The following is a 20,211-nucleotide window of genomic DNA, read 5'->3' as shown; positions in this document are numbered from 1 at the left end:
AAGAAAGAAAGAAAGAAAGAAAGAAATAAAGAAAGAAAGAAAGAAAGAAAGAAAGAAAGAAAGAAAGAAAGAAAGAAAGAAAGAAAGAAAGGAAGGAAGGAAGGAGGGAAGGAAAAGAAGAAGAAAAAGATACCTTGGTATGACGTATCTAGGCGTACGCTCTTTGCTCTGGACCGTCGCGTCAGGTGTAATCCATCCGGATACTGATGACGGGGAATTGACCGGATAACCGATTCGCGATTTGATGACCAAAATCGAGAATGGCAAACTTTGTGGACGTGGAAGATGAGACGATATTGACCGCTGTTTTTCGTGATTCCTTTCCAGGTAAGATAAAGATATGAAATATTTCGGCTACCAATGCTTGTTCATATTCATTTGTAGTAATTCTTGATATCATTGCCATTTGTGGCTGGTTTAGTACTAGTAAGTTCCATCCATTGATCATCGCCTTTGTGGGTATTGTGTAGTCCCATTTGTTGTTTTTTGTGTAGGGTCTAGTACTATCTAGACCCTGCTCTGCACACACAGAGTTTGACTTGAGTCTTCTGCACTCAACTCTGCGCAAATATGCAGATTGACTACCGGTATGTCAAAGAGAATGCCTGCACGAAACTCCTTAGATGGCTCAGTGGGCAACTCAGTGTTATTTACGTGACGAGACTTTATTGTTGATCTCGAGAATACTGCCCAGGCCCCAGCAGTGTCGGTAACCTGCTTCTCATCGCACATGCAACACTCACAGCACAGAGCAGAAATATGTATGTCCAAAAATGCATGTGAATGGCAATTGATTTACCATATACATACAGATATAGAAATAGAACCCCTAGTTGCCACTTGTGTGTATTTCCAATAAATTTACACTTTCAGGTTGGCGAAAAACGATACACGATGGGCACGGAATTAGTTTGCCGCCCACAGCGGGTATATAAAATTGTAGCGTGCCACATTAGATCTAGTCTATACCACGTAGCCACGGTAGCGCGTGTGGACGATGCATTGTGCATCATGGCGTTTAAAAAACTGTATTTATCAGCCCCCCCCCCCCCCACTCTTTTTGCACCATACAAAGGAATACATACTATAGTGTCACCACTTTGGGCCCTCCCCCACCCACACACACTTTTTTTTATCCCAGAAGTGCTTAAGTGGCACTGAGAGACCTTGAAGTGTTGTGAGCGCAGTAAGGTTTCTAATAGATGTTTTTGCTTGTCAGCTGAAGAAACCCTGAAGAAACTTGAATGAAAAAGATAGGCACTGAAGGTTTTTGTTTTTGTTTTTGTTTTTATTCTTTTTCGCTTGTATAATAGCTCATGAAACCAGGAAGCGGGCCCCTTCGAGGCCTTACTTTGGAAACGCTCCGCTGGCCCTCGGTTGAGGTTCTGTGACATGTCATTGTTTTCAAGGCCAATCTGAGTCAATAATGAAGTTAGTTAGGTGCAACAAGGAACCAATGATGCACAATGTATGTTTTCTGTATGTATCATCTTGTCCTCCGATCCCCCTTTCTTTTGAGGAGTATCCTAGTCACACACAAGGGATTTACACAACAAAATCTCTTGCCCTCTCTCAGTCTCTCTCTCTTTTCCCCCAAGTGTGATAACACTTAATAGATGGTATTTGATTGGCTCTATTAATACTGAAATCTAAAGCTTTTTGATATAATTGTAGTATATATAATGCTGCTGGGCAATTCCGCAGTTAGATGGACATGACATGGATAAAAGAAATGTGCCTCTTTATCTTACTCTTTAATCTAGGTATCAACTAATGCCATGGATGTTCACCAATCATTAAGGTCTTTCAAATTCAGTAGATTTTATCTTTCGTATTGATTGATTTCGCGAGATCTAAAACCATCATTTAAAATGTACATGTGGGACTGGGGATGCTGAAATTCACTTAAATGCAAATTACAGTGGGTTCCTTTGAAATTTTTTCCTCAAAGTTTTGCTAAAGGGTAAAAGATAAATACATTTAAATACTCCAGAAGTCATGTGACATTTTGTCAATCACAAAAGGGTGAAATGACCTGTGGAATTACTCCGGACAAATGTAACGTTACTAACCGTAACGTTACTAACCATGCTTTTGGGGGACAGCTAAGAAATTATTGGTCGAACTGCTAAAAAACATTGTGTGAACATTTGTCATGATGCAATAATTGAAATTAATGCAACACTTTGTTTGAAGTAACTTGAATTTTTGCACACTTTTTGTTACAAGACATTGATTTTTTTGTCATGTCCTTTTTTCGTAACGTTACTAACCAGCCCTTTAAGTTGCCATAGCAATGCTATTATTTCTTGGATTGTATTCATTCTTTTCTGTATCATAAACCTGGGAATGATGAACATGTTTTTGACATAATTTTGGCTTGAAATGAATAAATGGTAATTTAGTAGTAAAAACAAATATCTAAATTTGTTCAAATGTAATGTTACTAACCGCAGAATTGCCCTGCTGGAGAAAATCATTCAGACTATATTATTCAGATATTTATTCATATGCTAATACCTTTTCACTTCTCTGACTTCTCTATGGCATAATCTTTCTCGATTCCCCCCCCCCCCCCTTCATTCATCCACAGAATCATGGCGGGAAAATCCAGATTTCGCAATCTATCTAGCTGAATTGAGCTCATGTGGAGTTGATAAGTTATGTAAGTTTGTCATTTCATTATGTTCATACAGTAGTGTAGTGATATGTGTAGTTGCTGATTCCTCTTCTGTTATTGACTTTATTGAGATTCACTAGAATCAACCCTTGTATCAACAGACTTCAGGCTACCTTTTAAAAGTGATTTGCTGGATTAGTCTGTACCACATTTGGTAATGGTATGTATCTCCTGAATGTTTTTGTCTTTGTCTACAGGTACACTTTTAGGTACATAAAGTAGAGTACCATATGTACATGCATGTACAAACATGTACAGTGTTTTTGCTGAACAAATATTATGATTGTATGTTTACCTTTACAATTATTTCAACATAAGGAATAAGTATATTCAATCTTGCCAAAGTCAAATCTATTTGGACTGAAGAAATAGCTCGACTTTATAGAGAAAATTTAACGTTTATGGGAATTGAAATCAATAAAATAAAAAGAGAAGAGGACTTGAAAATACCTTCAGCTTTATAGGTGATTATTCGACTTACAGAGCCCTTTATGCGGGATGGACTTAAAAGTAATGTTGACTGTATTCCAAAATCCAGGTAGACACCTTGTACGAGTAGCTTGGATGATATAATTATTAGACGTTGTTTGGCTCAGTCCATCTTCTATCAGAACCTTGTGGGTCCTGTAGGAAGCCTTTGGCTGTTTCACAATGTCGTCAAGAATGGATTCAGAGAAACTTTAAGTATTGACATGTTTTGCTATGAAATGCAATCTGGTGTCGTTAATCATGGTGGATGTGTTTGCGGCGCAGCCAGGGAACCTGAAAGGTTGGCAGATGAGAGAGCTCAAGTGCTGCAGCAGACCCAGGAGCTGGCCTTTGACAACTACAAGACCTTCATCGAGACAGCAGACTGCTCTAGAGAGATTGTGGAAGATGTGAGTGCCTCAGTGACAGATTGGGGGAGGGGGGCAGGATGGGTGGGTCAGGTGGTTTAAACCCTCCTTGGGTTTCATTACTGTTTTGTTTTCTTTTGGGGGCCTTAGGGGGTTTAAAACCTAATTTTAGTTAGTTTGCTTGTTTGCTTTTTTTGCTTATCAGTGGATTTTGGGAGAGAAGTTCCAGCAAAAAATGTGAAAGATTTCTTTTGTGCTTTTAATGACCCATTGTGTCAATACCTCATCCTCCTTGGCAAAAAGCTAGATCTGTCCCTTGTGTCTCTTGGTGATAGACAGTTTAGACTATAAGATGAGTGCAAGATGTTCATATCCTCTTTTTTTGTATGAAGAGTGATCTACATGTAAGTGTGTTATATTTCATCTTCCGTTGGTTGTACTTTGTGATTCAAATTCCCCAAGTATGCCGACATTATTATGTTAAATACTTGTTTATCATCTTCTATATTGTTCATTTCACTAGCATGTATGCCCAGTAAAACAGGATCAAATTATAATGGGAGTCTATTAGAAACTTGTAAGAAGATTTTGTAGTATACATGTACAAACATTCCTTTGTCGGGTAAACATGTCATTTTAACATGTGTAAACATTATGTACAAGCCAGAGAAAGAAAAAAATAAACAAGAATCATTATAATAAACCTTGGCCAAAAACAAGAATGTGCATTGTATTCACAGGAAAAGGAATGCAGTAGTCACTATCTTCATGCAAAGTATTGATGTGCAAATGTATCTTCAGAAACAATCAAATCTATTAAAGCTATGTCATATGCAATGGTCATTTTGCATCTACTGTAATTTAACCTTTTTTGCCTGCAGTTCACAGATGTGGAGCAGCACCTCAACAATCTTCTTGACAAGCTGCCTGATTTTGGTGAAAGATGCAACCAGTTCCTGAAAGAGGCACAGCAGATCAGTACGAGGTGAGTGAGCTAATCAGTCCACTTGCTAGTCTGGTTTCAGGCAGCTCTCTTTCTTTCAAAGTTGAAATGAGAAAAATCTGAAGTATTGCAGTAAATATCTCTCTTGGCAGTCATTCGGTTTTTTCTGCAACCAAGAATAGATTGCTTCATGTTTTGTTTTTCTTGTATTGATTTAGATTCAACTAATGTGAAACATGATATATTCATGGCATGAAATTTTTGCGAATTGGAGCTGACAGCCTCTTTTGTGGCATGAAATTTTTGCAAATTGCCACTGGTGTGCAATGCATACAGTGTAGACAAAAACTTTCGCCTGCATTTTATTTTTGTGAATCTTGGCGCTCGCGAAATTCACGAAATTAAAATGCACGCGAACATTCCTCGTTTTACAGTTAAAACTATTGATATAAAGTACTGAAATAGGTTAGTATTTATATAGGTATATATAGGTAAATAATGGGTAAATAAGTATAGGAAAATGAGGATCAGTGTTAAGTCACAAGACCATTCTAAATCATTGTGTGTGAATGCTTTCACGTTACATTGATATGCCCTGTAATTATGCCTCCACCACGAAGTGGTGCCGGAGGCATTATGTTTTCGGGTTGTCCGTCCGTCCGTCCGTCCGTCCGTCCGTCCGTCCTTCCGTCCGTCTTTCCGTCCGTCCGTAATGAATTTTGTGGACAAGGTAACTATCAAAAGCTGTTGAGGTATCCTAATGAAACTTGGCATGTATGTGTATTAGGGGGTGAAGTTGTGCCTATCAACTTTTGGGTGCACGTGCTCAAGGTCAAAGGTCAAAAGGTCAAGGTCAAATACATAAAATTTCACTATTTCCACCATATCTATGCAATGCCTGAAGATATTTTCTTGAAACTTAGTGTATGCATGTATTACCCAATTTAGATTCTCTGGTGAAAGTTTGGGTCATGAGGTCAAAGGTCAAAGGTCAAAAGGTCGAGTAAAAGTATTAAAACTTCTTTTTTTTCTCTGTAAATTGGAAAATTGTTCAAGGTATCTTCATGGAACATGGTATATATACATGTACTGACTGGCAGTGATTATCTAGAGAATGTAGGGTTCATGGGGTCAAAGGTCAAGTGCAACACTTCAAAATTTTACTATTTCCCTCATGTTCATGCAATGCCAGCAGGATTAGTATTTTTTTTTTTACACTTGGTGTATGCGTGTGTAACCTAATAGAAATTCTCTGGAGAGTTTTTTTTTCGTTTTCTTTTTTATTGCCTCAAAGGTCAAAAGGTCAAAGATCAAGTGAAAGTGCTGAACTAACTTTTTCCTCCATATCTCGGAAGTGGCTCAATTTATTGTGAAACTTACTGCATATCTATGCATGTTCTACCTGAAAGTGATTATCTTATGAATTTTAGGGTCAAAGGCCAGATGAACATGGTAACAATTTACTATTCAGTACAGAAATTGCACTTTTTCTCCATACCAGTACCATGAAAATTACTCAATGCATAAATGTATGAATGGGTCAAAGTCAAGTTAAAGTCCTTAAATCCCCAAATACATGCTCTCCTATTCATCCAATTAAACCAAGGTCAAGGAAGGTGAACATTCAACACATTTGTGACAAACTTGTCATTTCAATATTTTGCCAGTTTTGTGAAAATGTAATCACACATTGTCCACATGTACTATCTAGACCTATTAGGAGAATCATGCATTATGGCGGAGGCATAACAGTCGCCATAGCGACATTTCTAGTTTATTAATGTCTTTTAGCTGATAGGATTGCCTTCATTTTACACTGAACCTGCGTCAATCCACAACTTTTCAAACTAGCTGGCAAATAAGCTATATAAGCCTTGACACATCTTTCTATCTGTCAGGTTAATGACCCTGTCAATAACCCTGTCTGTACACTCCCATTACAATTGTATTTTTGTTTTGTTTGCGTCACGTTAACCTGTTGAGGGCGAGTCAGGAGTATACTCAGGAAGGTGTCTATGGGAAATGCGTTTTGTAGCAAAATCAGTCCGTCCTCAACGAGTTGATATTTATTGCTGATTCTGCATCAGTGCTTCATACAAACCACTGATAAGGGCAGTTGGTCATCTTCCCCTCACTAGCCGGCGGATGAACTCGCTGACGCTGTCGAAGCACACCCAGCTCCTGGAGATTCTAGAGATACCTCAGCTCATGGACACCTGCGTGCGAAATGGTTACTACGACGAAGCGCTGGAGCTTGCAGCGTACGTGAAGAGGCTTGAGAAGAAACATTCCGGCATACCTGTCATCAAGGTCTGTTTCTGTTTTCATTGATTTTAGCTTCTTGTGTGTTTTTTTTTTTTCTTATCATTGTATTGTTTACCCATTTGGCTGCAAAATGGTACATGACTGTCTTTCTTTCTTATTCAAAAAAAAAAAACAAAAACATAACAGGACACAGTAGCCCTATTTACACTTTTTTTTTTCATGCCAACAAATTAGTGGTCATTGATGTACTCCATTCGGACAAAATCAAATGAATACCTGTCTCATCTCAAGTGAAAATTCCTTTCAGTTCCACTTCCAATTACCAGAGGTAAAGAGCAGTAATTGTGTTCAAAGAATAATGTTATTTTTGTCACCACCTTTATAGCAGATTTTGAAAAATATTAGTGATACTGCTAGAAATACTTCAATTGATATAATGGTGATTACCATTATATTCATTGCTGCTGCAATGACTACCAATGGCACCTCCATCTGTATCACCACCACCCAACACCACCACCACCATCATCATCATCATTATCCTCATCATCATCATCATCATCATCATCATCATCATCATCATCATCATCATCATTATAATCATCCTCATCCTTATCAAAATCATCATCACAATCAATCCTATCATTGCATAACTCCTTTTATTACTGTTAACCCACAGGACATAGTGACAGAGGTACACTCATCCAGCCAGCTCATGCTGAACCAACTCATCCAGCAGCTTCGCTCCGCCATCCAGCTGCCGGCCTGCCTCCGTCTGATTGGCTACCTGCGCCGCATGGACCTCTTCACGGAGGCGGAGCTTCGGATCAAGTTCCTGCAGGCCAGGGACGCCTGGTTCCAGGGCATCTTGGCGGCCATCCAGACGGACGACGGTGAGATGAGGGAGAAATGATTTTTTGTTGTTTTTCATGTTGCTTGTGGATCTTTATTGATCAGAAGAACAAAGGCATTCTCATTTTAACACTTCTCAGTAAACCTACATTACAGAATCAGTAATTCTTGATATCAGCAGAAATAAAAGCATCTGATTCATTTAGCCTGATAACACAGTAGAATGTGTGAACATCAATACAATTGGAAATCATTCACCAAAGTAGCAAGGGGGAAGTACATTGTAAGAGCATCAGTGGGGAATGAACAAAAACACATGCAAAAAAAACAAAATATGGAAAACAAGAAACAAACAAAAATAAAACATGAAACAAAGACAAACACTGAATAAAAAAAAGAAAAGCAAAGAACCAGAAGATGTTTTATACAATCAGACTGGCTCCTTAACCCTAAAAAGACTGGGGTATTTTGGTAGCTGGAAAGACTGGGGGGGGGGGGCCTAAAGGACCCCCCTTGAGATCTCGGCCGTGGATCGCGCTATCACCGCGAAAATTTGCACAATGGTAGTGTGCGATGTAATCTACAAGATCACATAATTAGATTTTTCAAAATAGTCTTCTTTTATTTTGTATCAATTAATTATGCTAATTTATGCAAAAATCAGACTTTTTGCTATAAATCAGTATATAAAGTTCCAAAAGTGCCAATTTTTGGTCCAAATACTCTTTGTGGCATTCTTAGCAAATGTACTTGAAAAAAAATTCGGTATCAAAATTAATTTCTTATGTATTTTATAGTTTTATGAATTTCTTATGTATTTCTTTGTTTTTTGACCTTTTGTATTTGTCTTTTTTTTAGCAAAATTGTATGTCAGATGTTTTTGAAGAACAATGCTGCTAAAACAAATTGATTTCAGCCATTGAGAGTAAAAATAAGCATATTTATATGAACCATGTGAAAAATATCAATTTGCATTCACTTTGTACACAAAATCACATTTTGGAGCCATTTTCAGTCCGATGTGCAGGTACAAAAAGTTACATAACATCAGAACCATACCCCCGGGCGTCACAAATTTGGTGTCAAAATGTGCGGGAAACTCAAAAGAAAAAAGTCATAGAGCGTCGCGGTGAAAGCAATGCACGTTGCCGAGTAATCGCACAAAATGTTGGGGGGGGGGCCTTTTAGGGTTAATGTTGCTCATATTCTTGTGTGTATTTGTGTTTGTCATGATAATTAAAGACTGTTTCTTTTCACTTTTCATGCATTCTGCAGCATATACACACATCACCAAGGTCATAGAGGCAAGCCGGGTCCACCTGTTTGACATAGTGACCCAGTACAGGGCTATCTTCTCAGACGACGACCCTATCCTCGCCACTAGTCATGACTCGGTGACCAACGAGGCTGCGCTATTCCAGGGGTGGGTAGTGCAGAAGGTAAGGAGCGCTGCTTCATTTCTACCTTGAACCTTGAACCCTGAACCTCCAACCTTCAACCTTGAAGGTGTACAGTGTTGTCTCCCTAAAAGCATAGATGCTGTCCTGGAGAAGGTTGTGCTGTCTCAAGTGCTGCTGATGTTCCAGTGATGTTGTTACGGTGACACAACATTTGCTCTTGTGACAATTGCTCCGGTCTTCTTTTCTACAAAGACTTAGGGTTAAGCAACGTTGTATACTGGCACTGGTCCAATGGTCCAGAAGCAGTAAGAATCACTGTCAGACCACTAACTTTTTCAGGAATGAACCAGTACAAAATGGAAAAACTTGGATCTTACGGGTCTGGCAGACAGGTCGGACCCGGAGGGAAAAAAAAAGGTTAGTGTGCTACCCTGGGTTAGGGTTAGGGTTGTGATAGGGTTTATGTTTAGTTTGATGTGAGGATTAGGATTTGGGTTAGGGCTATGTGTGAGAGTAGAATTTATGTTCGGCTTGAGCATGCGAACATTTCATGGGAGCATTGTTGCAGGAGCAAATGTCATGGAACTGTGGTGACTTGTGGCGGCATCATCAGTGTCCTATACAATTGTATAGTGTGTTACACCTTAGGTGCAGCATGCAGGTGATGCATGTATGCCCCTCTCTTGAATATACAGGAACTTCAGCATTATGGGAGGCAGCATGTCTCAAATGACAAGTAATATTGCTCCCTGGAACCTAGCAACAGATTAAGGCAAAATTCTAGAATCCATAATATGTGTATTATCGGATGAATTGGTTCTTGCATTTTCAAATAGTATCGTTGTTGATGCCATGATAGTTTCAAGTACATTATTTGCATATCAGATATTTGGAAACATGCAATGAACAGGATGCGTTTACTTTTTTTTTTCCTCAGCGCATCTGATTTTTGCTTTCAAAAAATTTCTGTAAGGTTGATTTTGAACACTGTTCTTCTGATTCGGATGTACGAAAGTTCAGAAACTATGATCGCTTTCGCTGGTAATGTCTGCTAACTTAGAAAGCCTCTAAGGAGGGACATCTGAGACTGATATTAAGGTAAATGAGACATGTTCCATTCCCTTGAATCACTGCAGTACTCTTTCTTTGAAAGGTACAAATGTACACTTGGTTTGATGTGTAGCAGAAAGCAATAGGTTATAAAATTTGTCAGTAGTGAGGATAATTTTCTATGGCGTCCTATGCATGACGGATGCAGGGAAAATTGAAAAAAAAAAAATAAAGCCACGTGATGAAGCCTTACAGTGTTTTTTAGAAAGTTGTTTGAAAAATATTGATATCATTTGCATTGGCCTTTGTTAGGCTTATGCAGAGTCCATCTTGTATATGAGGAAAGGGCATCAGCACTTTTGATGCACTATTCATTTCTGCTGATCTGTTCAACTCTCAAGACATTGAGCACATGATGCACATTCAGTACAATGTTTGATAACAGGAACCCTTTTGATGAAGCATTGTTTTTTTTTGGTTTTTTTTGCCAGAGTAACCACTGTTTTGAGCCAAGATTATAAAACAAAAGAAGAATTGTGACCGGTTTATCTTCATGAAAGCTCATTCGAACACCATGTCTGGGTCCATTGGCAAGATTAAGTTTACAGATACGGACTGCTTTTCAGGGTATTGTTGATATTATTGCTCCACGTGATCTCAACTCTGTGCTATGACCCAAGGAGCCTGCTCCAGAAGTCATAGCATTTGTTTAATCTATGCCCAGTATTGAGGATTCATCAAATGAAATACAGAATGCAACTTAACCAATCGCACATACAGTGTTTATAGTTGGCTGATAACAATTAATGTAATGTTTTTAAAAGTCAATTGTTTTCCCGATAGCAGAAGTTCAGTGACATTTTCCACATGACATTATTGTTTATTGATGTGTACAGTCTTGATATGCATGGTGTCACTTTAGCAAAGTGAGTAAGATAAGATGTTAATTTCTGTCTTGATTTATTCTTTCTTATCTATTGATTTGATAACTCATTACAATACCAAAATTGTTTGCCAGCATCAGAAAATCCTATGTAGGAGACATGTTTTTTACCCTGGTAATCTCCGAAAAAAGAGAAAGTTTTTGACTCGTCTTTATTTGAAATAATAAGGAGCAATATGACTATCACTATTTTGACCAAGCAGCAATCTAATTTCCTGCACTGCAGTCTGTTCTTCCAGGGCTGATTGATTTAAAGGTATTATCAAAGTTATCCATGGCAGCCTGCAAGTTGAGTTGTCGACATTTTTACTTGAAACCAGTTTGAGTACATTGAAATGTGTACAAAACAAAGAAAAATGATTAAACAATTTATATCAGTAAAATTAATTGTAAATATTGCACAATGAGAAAGAACAAAACAAAAATAAGCAGATATTAAGGTTGCAAATTCTACTGATTATACATGTGACCCTGCATCACAAAACCAACAAGAAGTTGCCAGACATGGATTTTTACATGTAGTTTAGAACAGATTCTGTAAAAGCAGAATGTAAGCTTTAGAATGATGTGTAACATATCTAAATACTGAATAGGAAGCACACACTCTGGAAAAGTGTGAACTGAGAAAAGAGGCTCTGAAGTACAGGGTCTGTTCAAGCACTTAATCTTTACCAAGTCGTGCTAGCTGTGCGATGAAAGGGACAAAGCACAGGATGTAAACCACCAGAGCAACAGCAATGTTCTATTAACACATATTGTCGATGATTAATGCCAACTTTCAAAGCAGTAGCGTTATCCCTTCAAAAGTTATTAGACTTGAAAGTGAAGAGTGTGCAAAGGATTTCAAGAAATGAAAAGGGGCCTCTAAGACATACCTGATCATTCTACTCTTCCCCGAAAAAGGGTTATCGAAAAACTGCTGAAAGCACACTTTCCCATTCGTGGTATGATCCCAAACTAAAGAATAATGTACAACCGTAGCTATTTCAGAAAATATTAAGAATTCAAGCTTGACTCACTTGACCCATTTCACCTTTTTTGAGTCCGCACAAAAAATCAAGGTTTGCGACTTTTTGTTTGTTTTGTGATGCACGGTCACATATGTCTATACACATCTCTTTCTCCCCTATCTTCCAGGTGTCTCAGTTTCTGCGCACACTGGAGCAGGACCTGGAGAGGGGGATTGGTAATCGACTCGACTCCCTGCTTGGCCAGTGCATGTACTTTGGTCTCTCCTTCAGCCGAGTGGGGGCAGACTTCCGGGGCCTCCTGGCTCCTATCTTCCAGCGAGCAGCCCTGCACAGCTTTCTCTCCATGATCAAGTCTGCTACAGAAAAGTGAGTGCCCTTCCTGCCTAAATACACTGTGTCCAGATACCTTGGCAGTGGGGGATTTTTTTTTTTTTTTTTTTTTTTTTGGGGGGGGGGGGAACCAGGCGAGCACCTCATCTTTATTTGTTGTTAAAACAAAAGAAATAAAAAGAACAAAATGAGATGAAACCCTGAAGTAGCACCAGAAATATTGTTCTGGTTCCCCACCCCCCCCCCCCCCCCACCCCTGCATCAACAAAAAATTACCCTTTGCGTTCTGTATTTTTCATGCCCCTCCCCAAATTTTGACGGGATCAGAACTGGCAATTTATGTCATGCTGGAGGCATTTGAATGTTTGATTGGTTCACGTTGGTGTTAGCTGTAAGTCCTGGTTGGAATGGTCATGTGTCTATATCTATTCCGTGCTCTCCTCTTCTTTTGTGAAGCCATGGAGTGCTGATAATTTTTTTCCAGGGAGAATTTTAAAGATGAAGACATTGAAATAAAGACATTCAATATTCAATTTGAAAATTTTGCCTCTGTGCTTGCAAAAGGGTTGCGGGAAGCTATTGATCGATTTGGGTTCGTTGAGGGCAGCAGACAATTTGTGGCACTGGGCGCAGCCATTAGCTCAAATTGCGGTGTCCCAGCCGACCTCCCCTCCTCTCCCCCACCCCACGGGCAACATGTTTATCAAGCACTTGTAACAAAGGTTTGCGCATTTAGCAAGCATTCGCGCACTCAGTACGAGACGCCTATTGGCTAAAACAACCATGCATCAGTTTTTCATTCCGTGCGAGTGCTAATGAAGGGAGGGGGTGGGAGAGAGGGGGGGTCGCCTGGGACACCGCAGTAATGGCGCTGCCCATGCCAATAATACACAAAGCGCGTCACAGAATCGGTCAATAGATCCCAGCGGTGTTATTTGTATGGTTTGCTTCCTTTGATGGTGTCGTTTTGTTGAAAAAGAAGGAATTCCCTGAAGATCTTTTCCTATTCTTTGTTGTTTTGTGACATCACAAATTATTATAGTCTTCTTATCTAGTAATGGCAGAAACGAGACTTTAGAATGTGTTATTTTTGTATGGATCATCCAATTTTTCCCAAACTTTGGGACTACTGATATGTTCTACTTTATCATCTGCATTCTCTCAATTCATATAATGCGTAGGGGCAATAATAGGTTTCGGTTGTCTTTTAACCCATTGAGGACGGACTGATTTTGCTACAACACGCATTTCCCATAGACACCTGCCCGAGTATACTCTGGACTCGTCCTCAACGGGTTAAAAGTACAAATGTTGTACTTGAAAGAAGAGTACACTGACTGTGGCTGGTATTGTATGCAAATGACATGTGATGGGATCATTATACAGGCTTGATGCTAGCTTACGTCAGTTACATATTGTCGAGAGAAGTTGTGTTATGTCTCAGCTTTGCGCTTGTTTGAGATGTAGAACTGGAAATATTTTGACAAAGCCCAAAATGAAGTGGTGTAGAATGTTTGTGGAATTGCAACGTACATGGAACAAAGGCCAGATGATAACAGCTCATCCCTGATTATTAGATGACATCTTTGGTTTGCTGTTGTTGTACAATATTGTGGAGAGAAGGTTTATCATGTCCTCAGCTTTTTCGCTTGCTTGAAGTGTCGAACTGGAAATATATTTTGCACCACATTACTTTCATTTCATAAAGTGATACATTGTCACTAAGAGTGGGTCAACATGGCAAAAGAATGCACCAATGTTGCCCTTTAACTGAAGTCAGTAGGAAGATGTTGTGATGAATGCAGTCCACAGTTGTGTTTTTGAGTTATGGTATCTATAGTATAACAGGAAGAAAATCCTTTCCATGCGATACCCTTTAGTCCTTAATTTGATACATCTTCCTTGCTTTCCAGGTTTGAAGGGGCAATGCAGTCGTACACACCCGTGGCTTCTCAGGCATTTCTTGCCATGTCATCAGTTTCTCTTCCAAGCATCCAGGTAAAAAGAAGGAGAGCTGGCTCATTTTGGGATGGTAGCCTTTGCCAGATATCTTCTCTAATGTTACCTTTTACATCTTTCAGGGATGTGTGAAACCTTTTCCTAAGAACATTTAAAATGCACTTGTGCCTTATTCTAATTTACAGCCGTATGTGTATTTCAAAGGTATCGATCATGATGCATACTGTACTTAAAGTTACAGCAGCAGCATCCATTCTAAAGTTATCTTTATGTTACCTCCAAGTCATTTCAAAGTTGCTACTTTAATTCAGAAAATATTGCATCAGGGTGGTATATTCCTGCAATCATATCAAAGTAGCAGGTAAATGCAATACTTAACATGTATTTCATTATATACTATTCAAACAATGTCTTTCGGCTTTTCAGTTACCTGCTACATTGTATAAAGTTGAGAGCTTTGCACTTTATTTCATTCATTCGTGGCAAATTTAATCTTTGTGACAATTTCAAATTCTACCTTAAGCATGTTGCCTTTGCCTCTTCTTATCTCCATCATGGAGTTTGTTGGTATCTTACTTTTATTACCCTAATATAGCCTGTACTAGTGTATAAGCTGTTATTTTTGCGTACAGATTTTTATTTCATTTTTTCAAATGAGGAGGTCCAAGCATTTTCGTGAGATGTTGTTCATGAACTGACACTGAGGCTATCATAAGTGCACTACTACCCTAGGGCATGACGACATTTTTCCATGTTGTTAAATTTATGGTCCAACAGTGATTTGCAAAATTATCATGGTTTTTAGGACCTCCTTATAAGGAGGTACTCCTTTCATGTGCAAAGAGGCATATTAAGTTCAATAGTTTACCAAGGTGCATTTGATTGTGCTTGCATCATTCCTAGGGGGACAGTGTCACCAGCCCACCCCAGTCCCTAATGGAGCACCCCCCACTGGCGACCTACACCAACAGCGTCCTGGCTGGGTTCAACGACCTCAGGCTGTGTGCCCCTGTGGCAGTGGCCCAGCATGTCTCCGATGCCCTGCAGCAGTCACTTCAGAAAGTGGTCCATTCCATTGTTGCTTTCCACAGGTGGGCCCTGTCACCATTGTTGTTTGTGGTATTGTTTTAATCTTATTTTTTGTTTGTTTATTTTTCCAAAGGTGCTGACATCAATGTAGATTAGTAGGGATAAGAAAGCTGCCCCAATCCTTATTTTGTTAGGAAACTTTAAGAATCTGAAGGAGTCATTTCGTTGTACTCCTGGAGTTAATGTGTCTCTCACTGGAGGATATTTAACACATTGATTTTTTACTTCAATTACTGTGTTGTGTTTGCTTTTCTTTTGCAATTATGGATGTTTCACAAATGTCTACGCCAGATCAAATGCATTGCCGCAGATCTTTACCTACCCGTATAACCTTGATTATTTTCTTCCATCCTCATGATTAAAAGAAAAATATTGATTTGAACTTTAAAACAGAACAATAATCTATGCAGTCCAAAGTATTTCTGTGATATGTAATACTAACATTAACATATCACTATTCAAGGACACCAAAACCCAAAGAGAAATGTGGATTGAGTGAAAGCAGCAACATTAGTAGAACACATCAGTGAAAGTTTGAGGGAAATCGAACAATCAATTTTTAAAGTTTTGGTGTTGGCATCGCTGGATGAGGAGACTTCTAGAGGTTATGACGTCATGTGTGGACAACAATATAAAGAAAATATAATGGGAAATCCACAAATATTCACTTTTCTAGCATGATGAAAGAGCATTTACTAACCGGTTTCAGAAAGCAGAGGGGAAAATTGCTGCCCTTAATATGTTACATGTATGTCTGTATCAAGTTGATAGATTGTGTAATTTTCATGAAAATTGTCCGATTTTCCTCAAACTTTCACTGATGTGTTCTTCTAATGTTGCTACTTTCACTCAATTTACATTTCTCTTTGGGTCTTAGTTTCCTTTAATGATATTAACATTTGTTTTTTTTTTAGTTTTTGTCCGCTCTTGAAAATTCATGATTGTTGAGATACAAGGTCTTGTCACGTCAAGGACAGTATACCATAACACATCCATTACCTATACAAATGTGGGTGTGACATGGTTCTGCACGAGAATCATATTCTGTGATTATGTTTTTTCCCCCCTCATGCCTCCATCAGGGCTGAAGAGAGCACGTTCAACCAGCGGGAACGGGACCAGTTCCAGTCCCTGTGCGAGTGCGCCAGTGCCCAGATGGTTCCTTTCCTCAACCGCTGCCTGCTGGCTCTCTTCCCGCCGGCCATCATCACACAGACCCTGGGCATCTCCCTCACAGAGCTCCAGAAACTGGTAGGACTTTGGCTTCTCATTGTCTGAGCTTCTAGTCTGTCCCAAAATCAACTTGTTGAAGACTAGTCCCAAGGATTTTTAGGCTGGGCTAAATAGCAAACGTGTGTTATAGGAAAATCAGTCCATCTTCAATGGGTTATATTTTGAGCCTGAACTTGTTTTACCGTCCACCCAGTCTTCATAGGTACATAATTGTAATTTTATTTTATTTCAAAGGTGCTGAATCTCAGATGATGAAGCTCTTCTATCCTTGAGAGTCTTGAGATAATCAAAATGGCCACCAAAAAATCTTGAATAATCAAATATTGAGATGATTCAAGATTTTGGGGGCCGTTTTGGTGGCCATTTTGAATATTTCAGTATCTCCGTAGTTGCATCATCCGCATACCAATTCAGCACCCTCAAATTGAAAGGGAATCTCTCCTCTAAAATTTAAATTTGAGAGGTGTGAGAGCATGTCCTAAGAACTCTTGAGAAAATTCTATCCCATCACAAAAAATGTTCCGAACTGTGAAATATTAATTCTGATAATCAGCATGCACTAGTGCGCGCTGCAATAGTAGCCAAATCTGAAAATAGTAGCCGTGCATAGACCATGGGTGTGTGCACGTTTCCTTCGTTCGTCTCCGTCTGCACACAGCTATATCGAATACTGTCTATCGTTATTGCCTCATCGAGCCATATGCATCCGCATGAGTAGAGGCTGCCACGGCTGCCTGGTCAATGGCCCGGCGTGGCGCGGTAGCACCAACCTAGCTGCGTACGTGCCGTGAACATTTTGCTTGCATATGCCTGTTTTGAGAGTATCGTAGTACACTGATCATACAGAAAATTATCGAACTACGCATTTGAATGCAGTCGATAAGGCCAGAAGACTACTCTTAGATCAAGGCGCATGTAATTTTTACATTTTAGAGATTGCTCTATGTCTCTTTATATATTGCTATATGTCTCTTTATATATTGCTATATCTCTGAATGTGAGTAACGTTGCACTCTTATATTTCATAGAGATATTACCAGTACAATAACCTACAATGTCAGAAAACTAATTTCTGTGTACAGATACACTTTAAGTGATACATGTACCTTCATTCCCTCTTCCCCCCCCCCCCCCCAATCTTAACCATTGATAAAGAAATACAAAGGAATTTCAGATTTTGGCAGCCATCTTGGTGGCCATCTTGAATATTTCAAAACCATCAAGGATGAGAGACATGCATCATCCACATTCAAATTCAGCACCATCGAAATTGGGTAAAACTATTTGATCATAAAGCATTGGGCAGACAGTAAAACAAGATTCTGCCTCTGGCTCCCAGAATATTACCACACACTTGCAAACAAACTGTGGTGGTAGTTGAAGGATGAAACTGTACAAGTGTAGTTACTATGGCAACAGAAGTACCTTTTTAAAAGTATTGAAGCTAATTGGCACATTGTATGGTTGCTGAGATGATTCTGTTGATTTCTGTAGTATATTTGTTTACTGATCTTGGCGATGGCCAGCAGAGAATGCAAATGTATCTAAAATTTTCATAGCAGATACCTCATATCTTCTGATGCATATTCCAACTAACATATACTTCTCTAAGGGAAACAGAAAATACATGTGTAGCTATAGAATAGTGTCCCCCACAAGATGTTGTTTTGAATAATGTGTATCCAAACTTTGCGTGAAAGATTTTAAGCTTAATTTTGAAGACTTTGCAGCTTTATGCTATTACATGGGTACTTCTCATGGACAATAAATCAATAAATAAATGCAAAAAATAAATAAATGAATAAATAAAGATAGATAGAAAGAAAGAAAGAAAGAAAGAAAGAAAGAAAGGAAGAAAGAAAGGAATATCAAATAAACAAATAGATTAAAAAAATAGTAACACTGCTACATCATTATGCTATCTTTGTTCTCGAAGGGTCAGGTGGGATCGCTGGATCTCTCCTCAATTACCAGCCCTCTGCAACCTTTGCTCCCTGAAAAGGAGCAGCCAGCTGTGCCAGAAGATATTGAGGAGGAAGAGGAGGAACAGGTGGCGGGGGAGGATGGAAGGAAAGGAGGAAAAGAGGAGGGGAAGAAGGAGGCTGAACTGACTGATAGTAAAACAACAGAGACTGAAAGAAGAGTGGAGCAAGCAGAAACTCAGCCAGTACCCCATGACGCAGGTAAGTCTAGCCAAATACAGGGATCAGTGTACCTCTGAGAAATGGGTTAGTGTATTCCCAAGATACAGGTAAGGGCACCCCAAGACAACAGTTACTGTAAAAGTGGAAATTTTCACGCATTTTGCGCAACCAGAAATTAGCACGAAAATAAAAGCATGTGAATATTTTTACTTGCTGTATGTTCCAGTTGTTGATGTCTTTACTACATTGATTTAAAAACACGTGAAACTCTTCTTGACTGGCCGAGCATGAAAAATTAGTCATGCGAAAATAACCACTTTTACAGTAGTCTACCCCAAGACAAAAGTTAATCTACCCCAAGACAAAAGTTAGTGTACCCTGAGACAACAGGTAGTGTAGTGTACCCCAATATGCAGGTCAGTGTACCCTAAAACACACTACAGGTTAGATATTCAATGAAATATAAAAGGACGAACAATGAAGAAATACAATGCAAGTCACACCTGCTACCAATGCATAACACATGCATGACATGTGTAGTTGGTTCTCTTTTGAAATGCAAATAAATGTGACCGTGCATCACAAAACGAACAAAAAGTCGCACACACTGATTTTGTATGAGGACTGAAATTAGGTGCAGTTGGTCCACCGAGCCGATTTTGACTTTTTCATATTTTCTGAAAGAGCAAGTCTTCTTCTACATTATGCTGAAATTTGGGATCATCAAACAGATAGGAAAGTGTGTTTTTTTAACCGTTTATCTCGAACATTTTTGGCAGAATAGTGTGACTAATTGTGGCTTTGGAGTACCTTTTACCTGTCTTAAAAACCTTGTACACACTCTTCACTTTTACCTCCTATAAATTTTGAAAGGATAATGCTACTACTTTGAAAGTTGGCATTAATTAAGGACAGAATGTGTTAATAAGGCGTTTTTAATTTCAGTGTAATCGGATAATCTCTTCATTGTTGTTACTCCGGTGGTTTACACCCTGTTTTATGTCCCATTCATCGCACAGCCAGCGCGGCTTGGTAAAGATTAAGCGCTTGAATAGACACTGTACTTCAGAGCCTCTTTTCTCAGCTCACACTTTTCCAGAGTGTGTGCCTTCTTTCCAATATTTAGATAGGTTAGGAGAGTCCATTTGTTTTGAGTCATACATCATTTTAAAGCTTAAAGTCTGCTCTTTCAGAATATTCCCTTAACTAAAATTTCATGTCTGGCGACTTTTTGTTTGTTTTGTGGTGCAGGGTCACAAATGATCTGAGAGTATCATTTGCAGACTAACCAACACTTCTGTAGGACAGAAAGGAATTGAATTCCTTTTCTCTTTCATAAGAATTTGAGGCCATCTGTGAATGATTTCATTAAAGGATAACCAAAGCTTATTGAAACAAAAAGTACTTGTATTTTTTTCTCACTAGCACCAGTGTAATACCAAAGAAGACGTGAATATCCTCTTTTTGTGTAATGTTATTGCTGATACTTGCTGGTAGGCATAGCATACAGGCAGAT

The 20,211-nt window shown here is 39.0% G+C and overlaps 1 protein-coding gene across 1 annotated transcript; it reads left to right on the top strand.

The window, feature by feature from the left end:
• Nucleotides 1–249: 249 nt before the first annotated feature.
• LOC139726215 (conserved oligomeric Golgi complex subunit 8-like) lies at nucleotides 250–18,640 on the top strand (the record flags this gene model as incomplete). Its single annotated transcript, XM_071637283.1, has 12 exons — nucleotides 250–327; nucleotides 2,594–2,665; nucleotides 3,434–3,558; nucleotides 4,398–4,501; nucleotides 6,598–6,769; nucleotides 7,404–7,617; nucleotides 8,852–9,015; nucleotides 12,107–12,306; nucleotides 14,184–14,268; nucleotides 15,133–15,320; nucleotides 16,401–16,569; nucleotides 18,488–18,640. Coding segments are annotated over exons 1-12 (1,713 nt in total), but the record flags the coding sequence as incomplete, so codon positions are not given.
• Between the last annotated feature and the right edge of the window lie 1,571 nt (nucleotides 18,641–20,211).

Source organism: Diadema antillarum, unplaced genomic scaffold (assembly GCF_040938485.1).
Source record: "Diadema antillarum isolate AM-2024a unplaced genomic scaffold, OU_Dant_1.0 seq00000081_RagTag, whole genome shotgun sequence".
NCBI classification, from domain to species: Eukaryota; Metazoa; Echinodermata; class Echinoidea; order Diadematoida; family Diadematidae; genus Diadema; species Diadema antillarum.
Note: the sequence above shows the minus strand (reverse complement) of the source record. Positions and strands in the feature narration are given on the sequence as shown.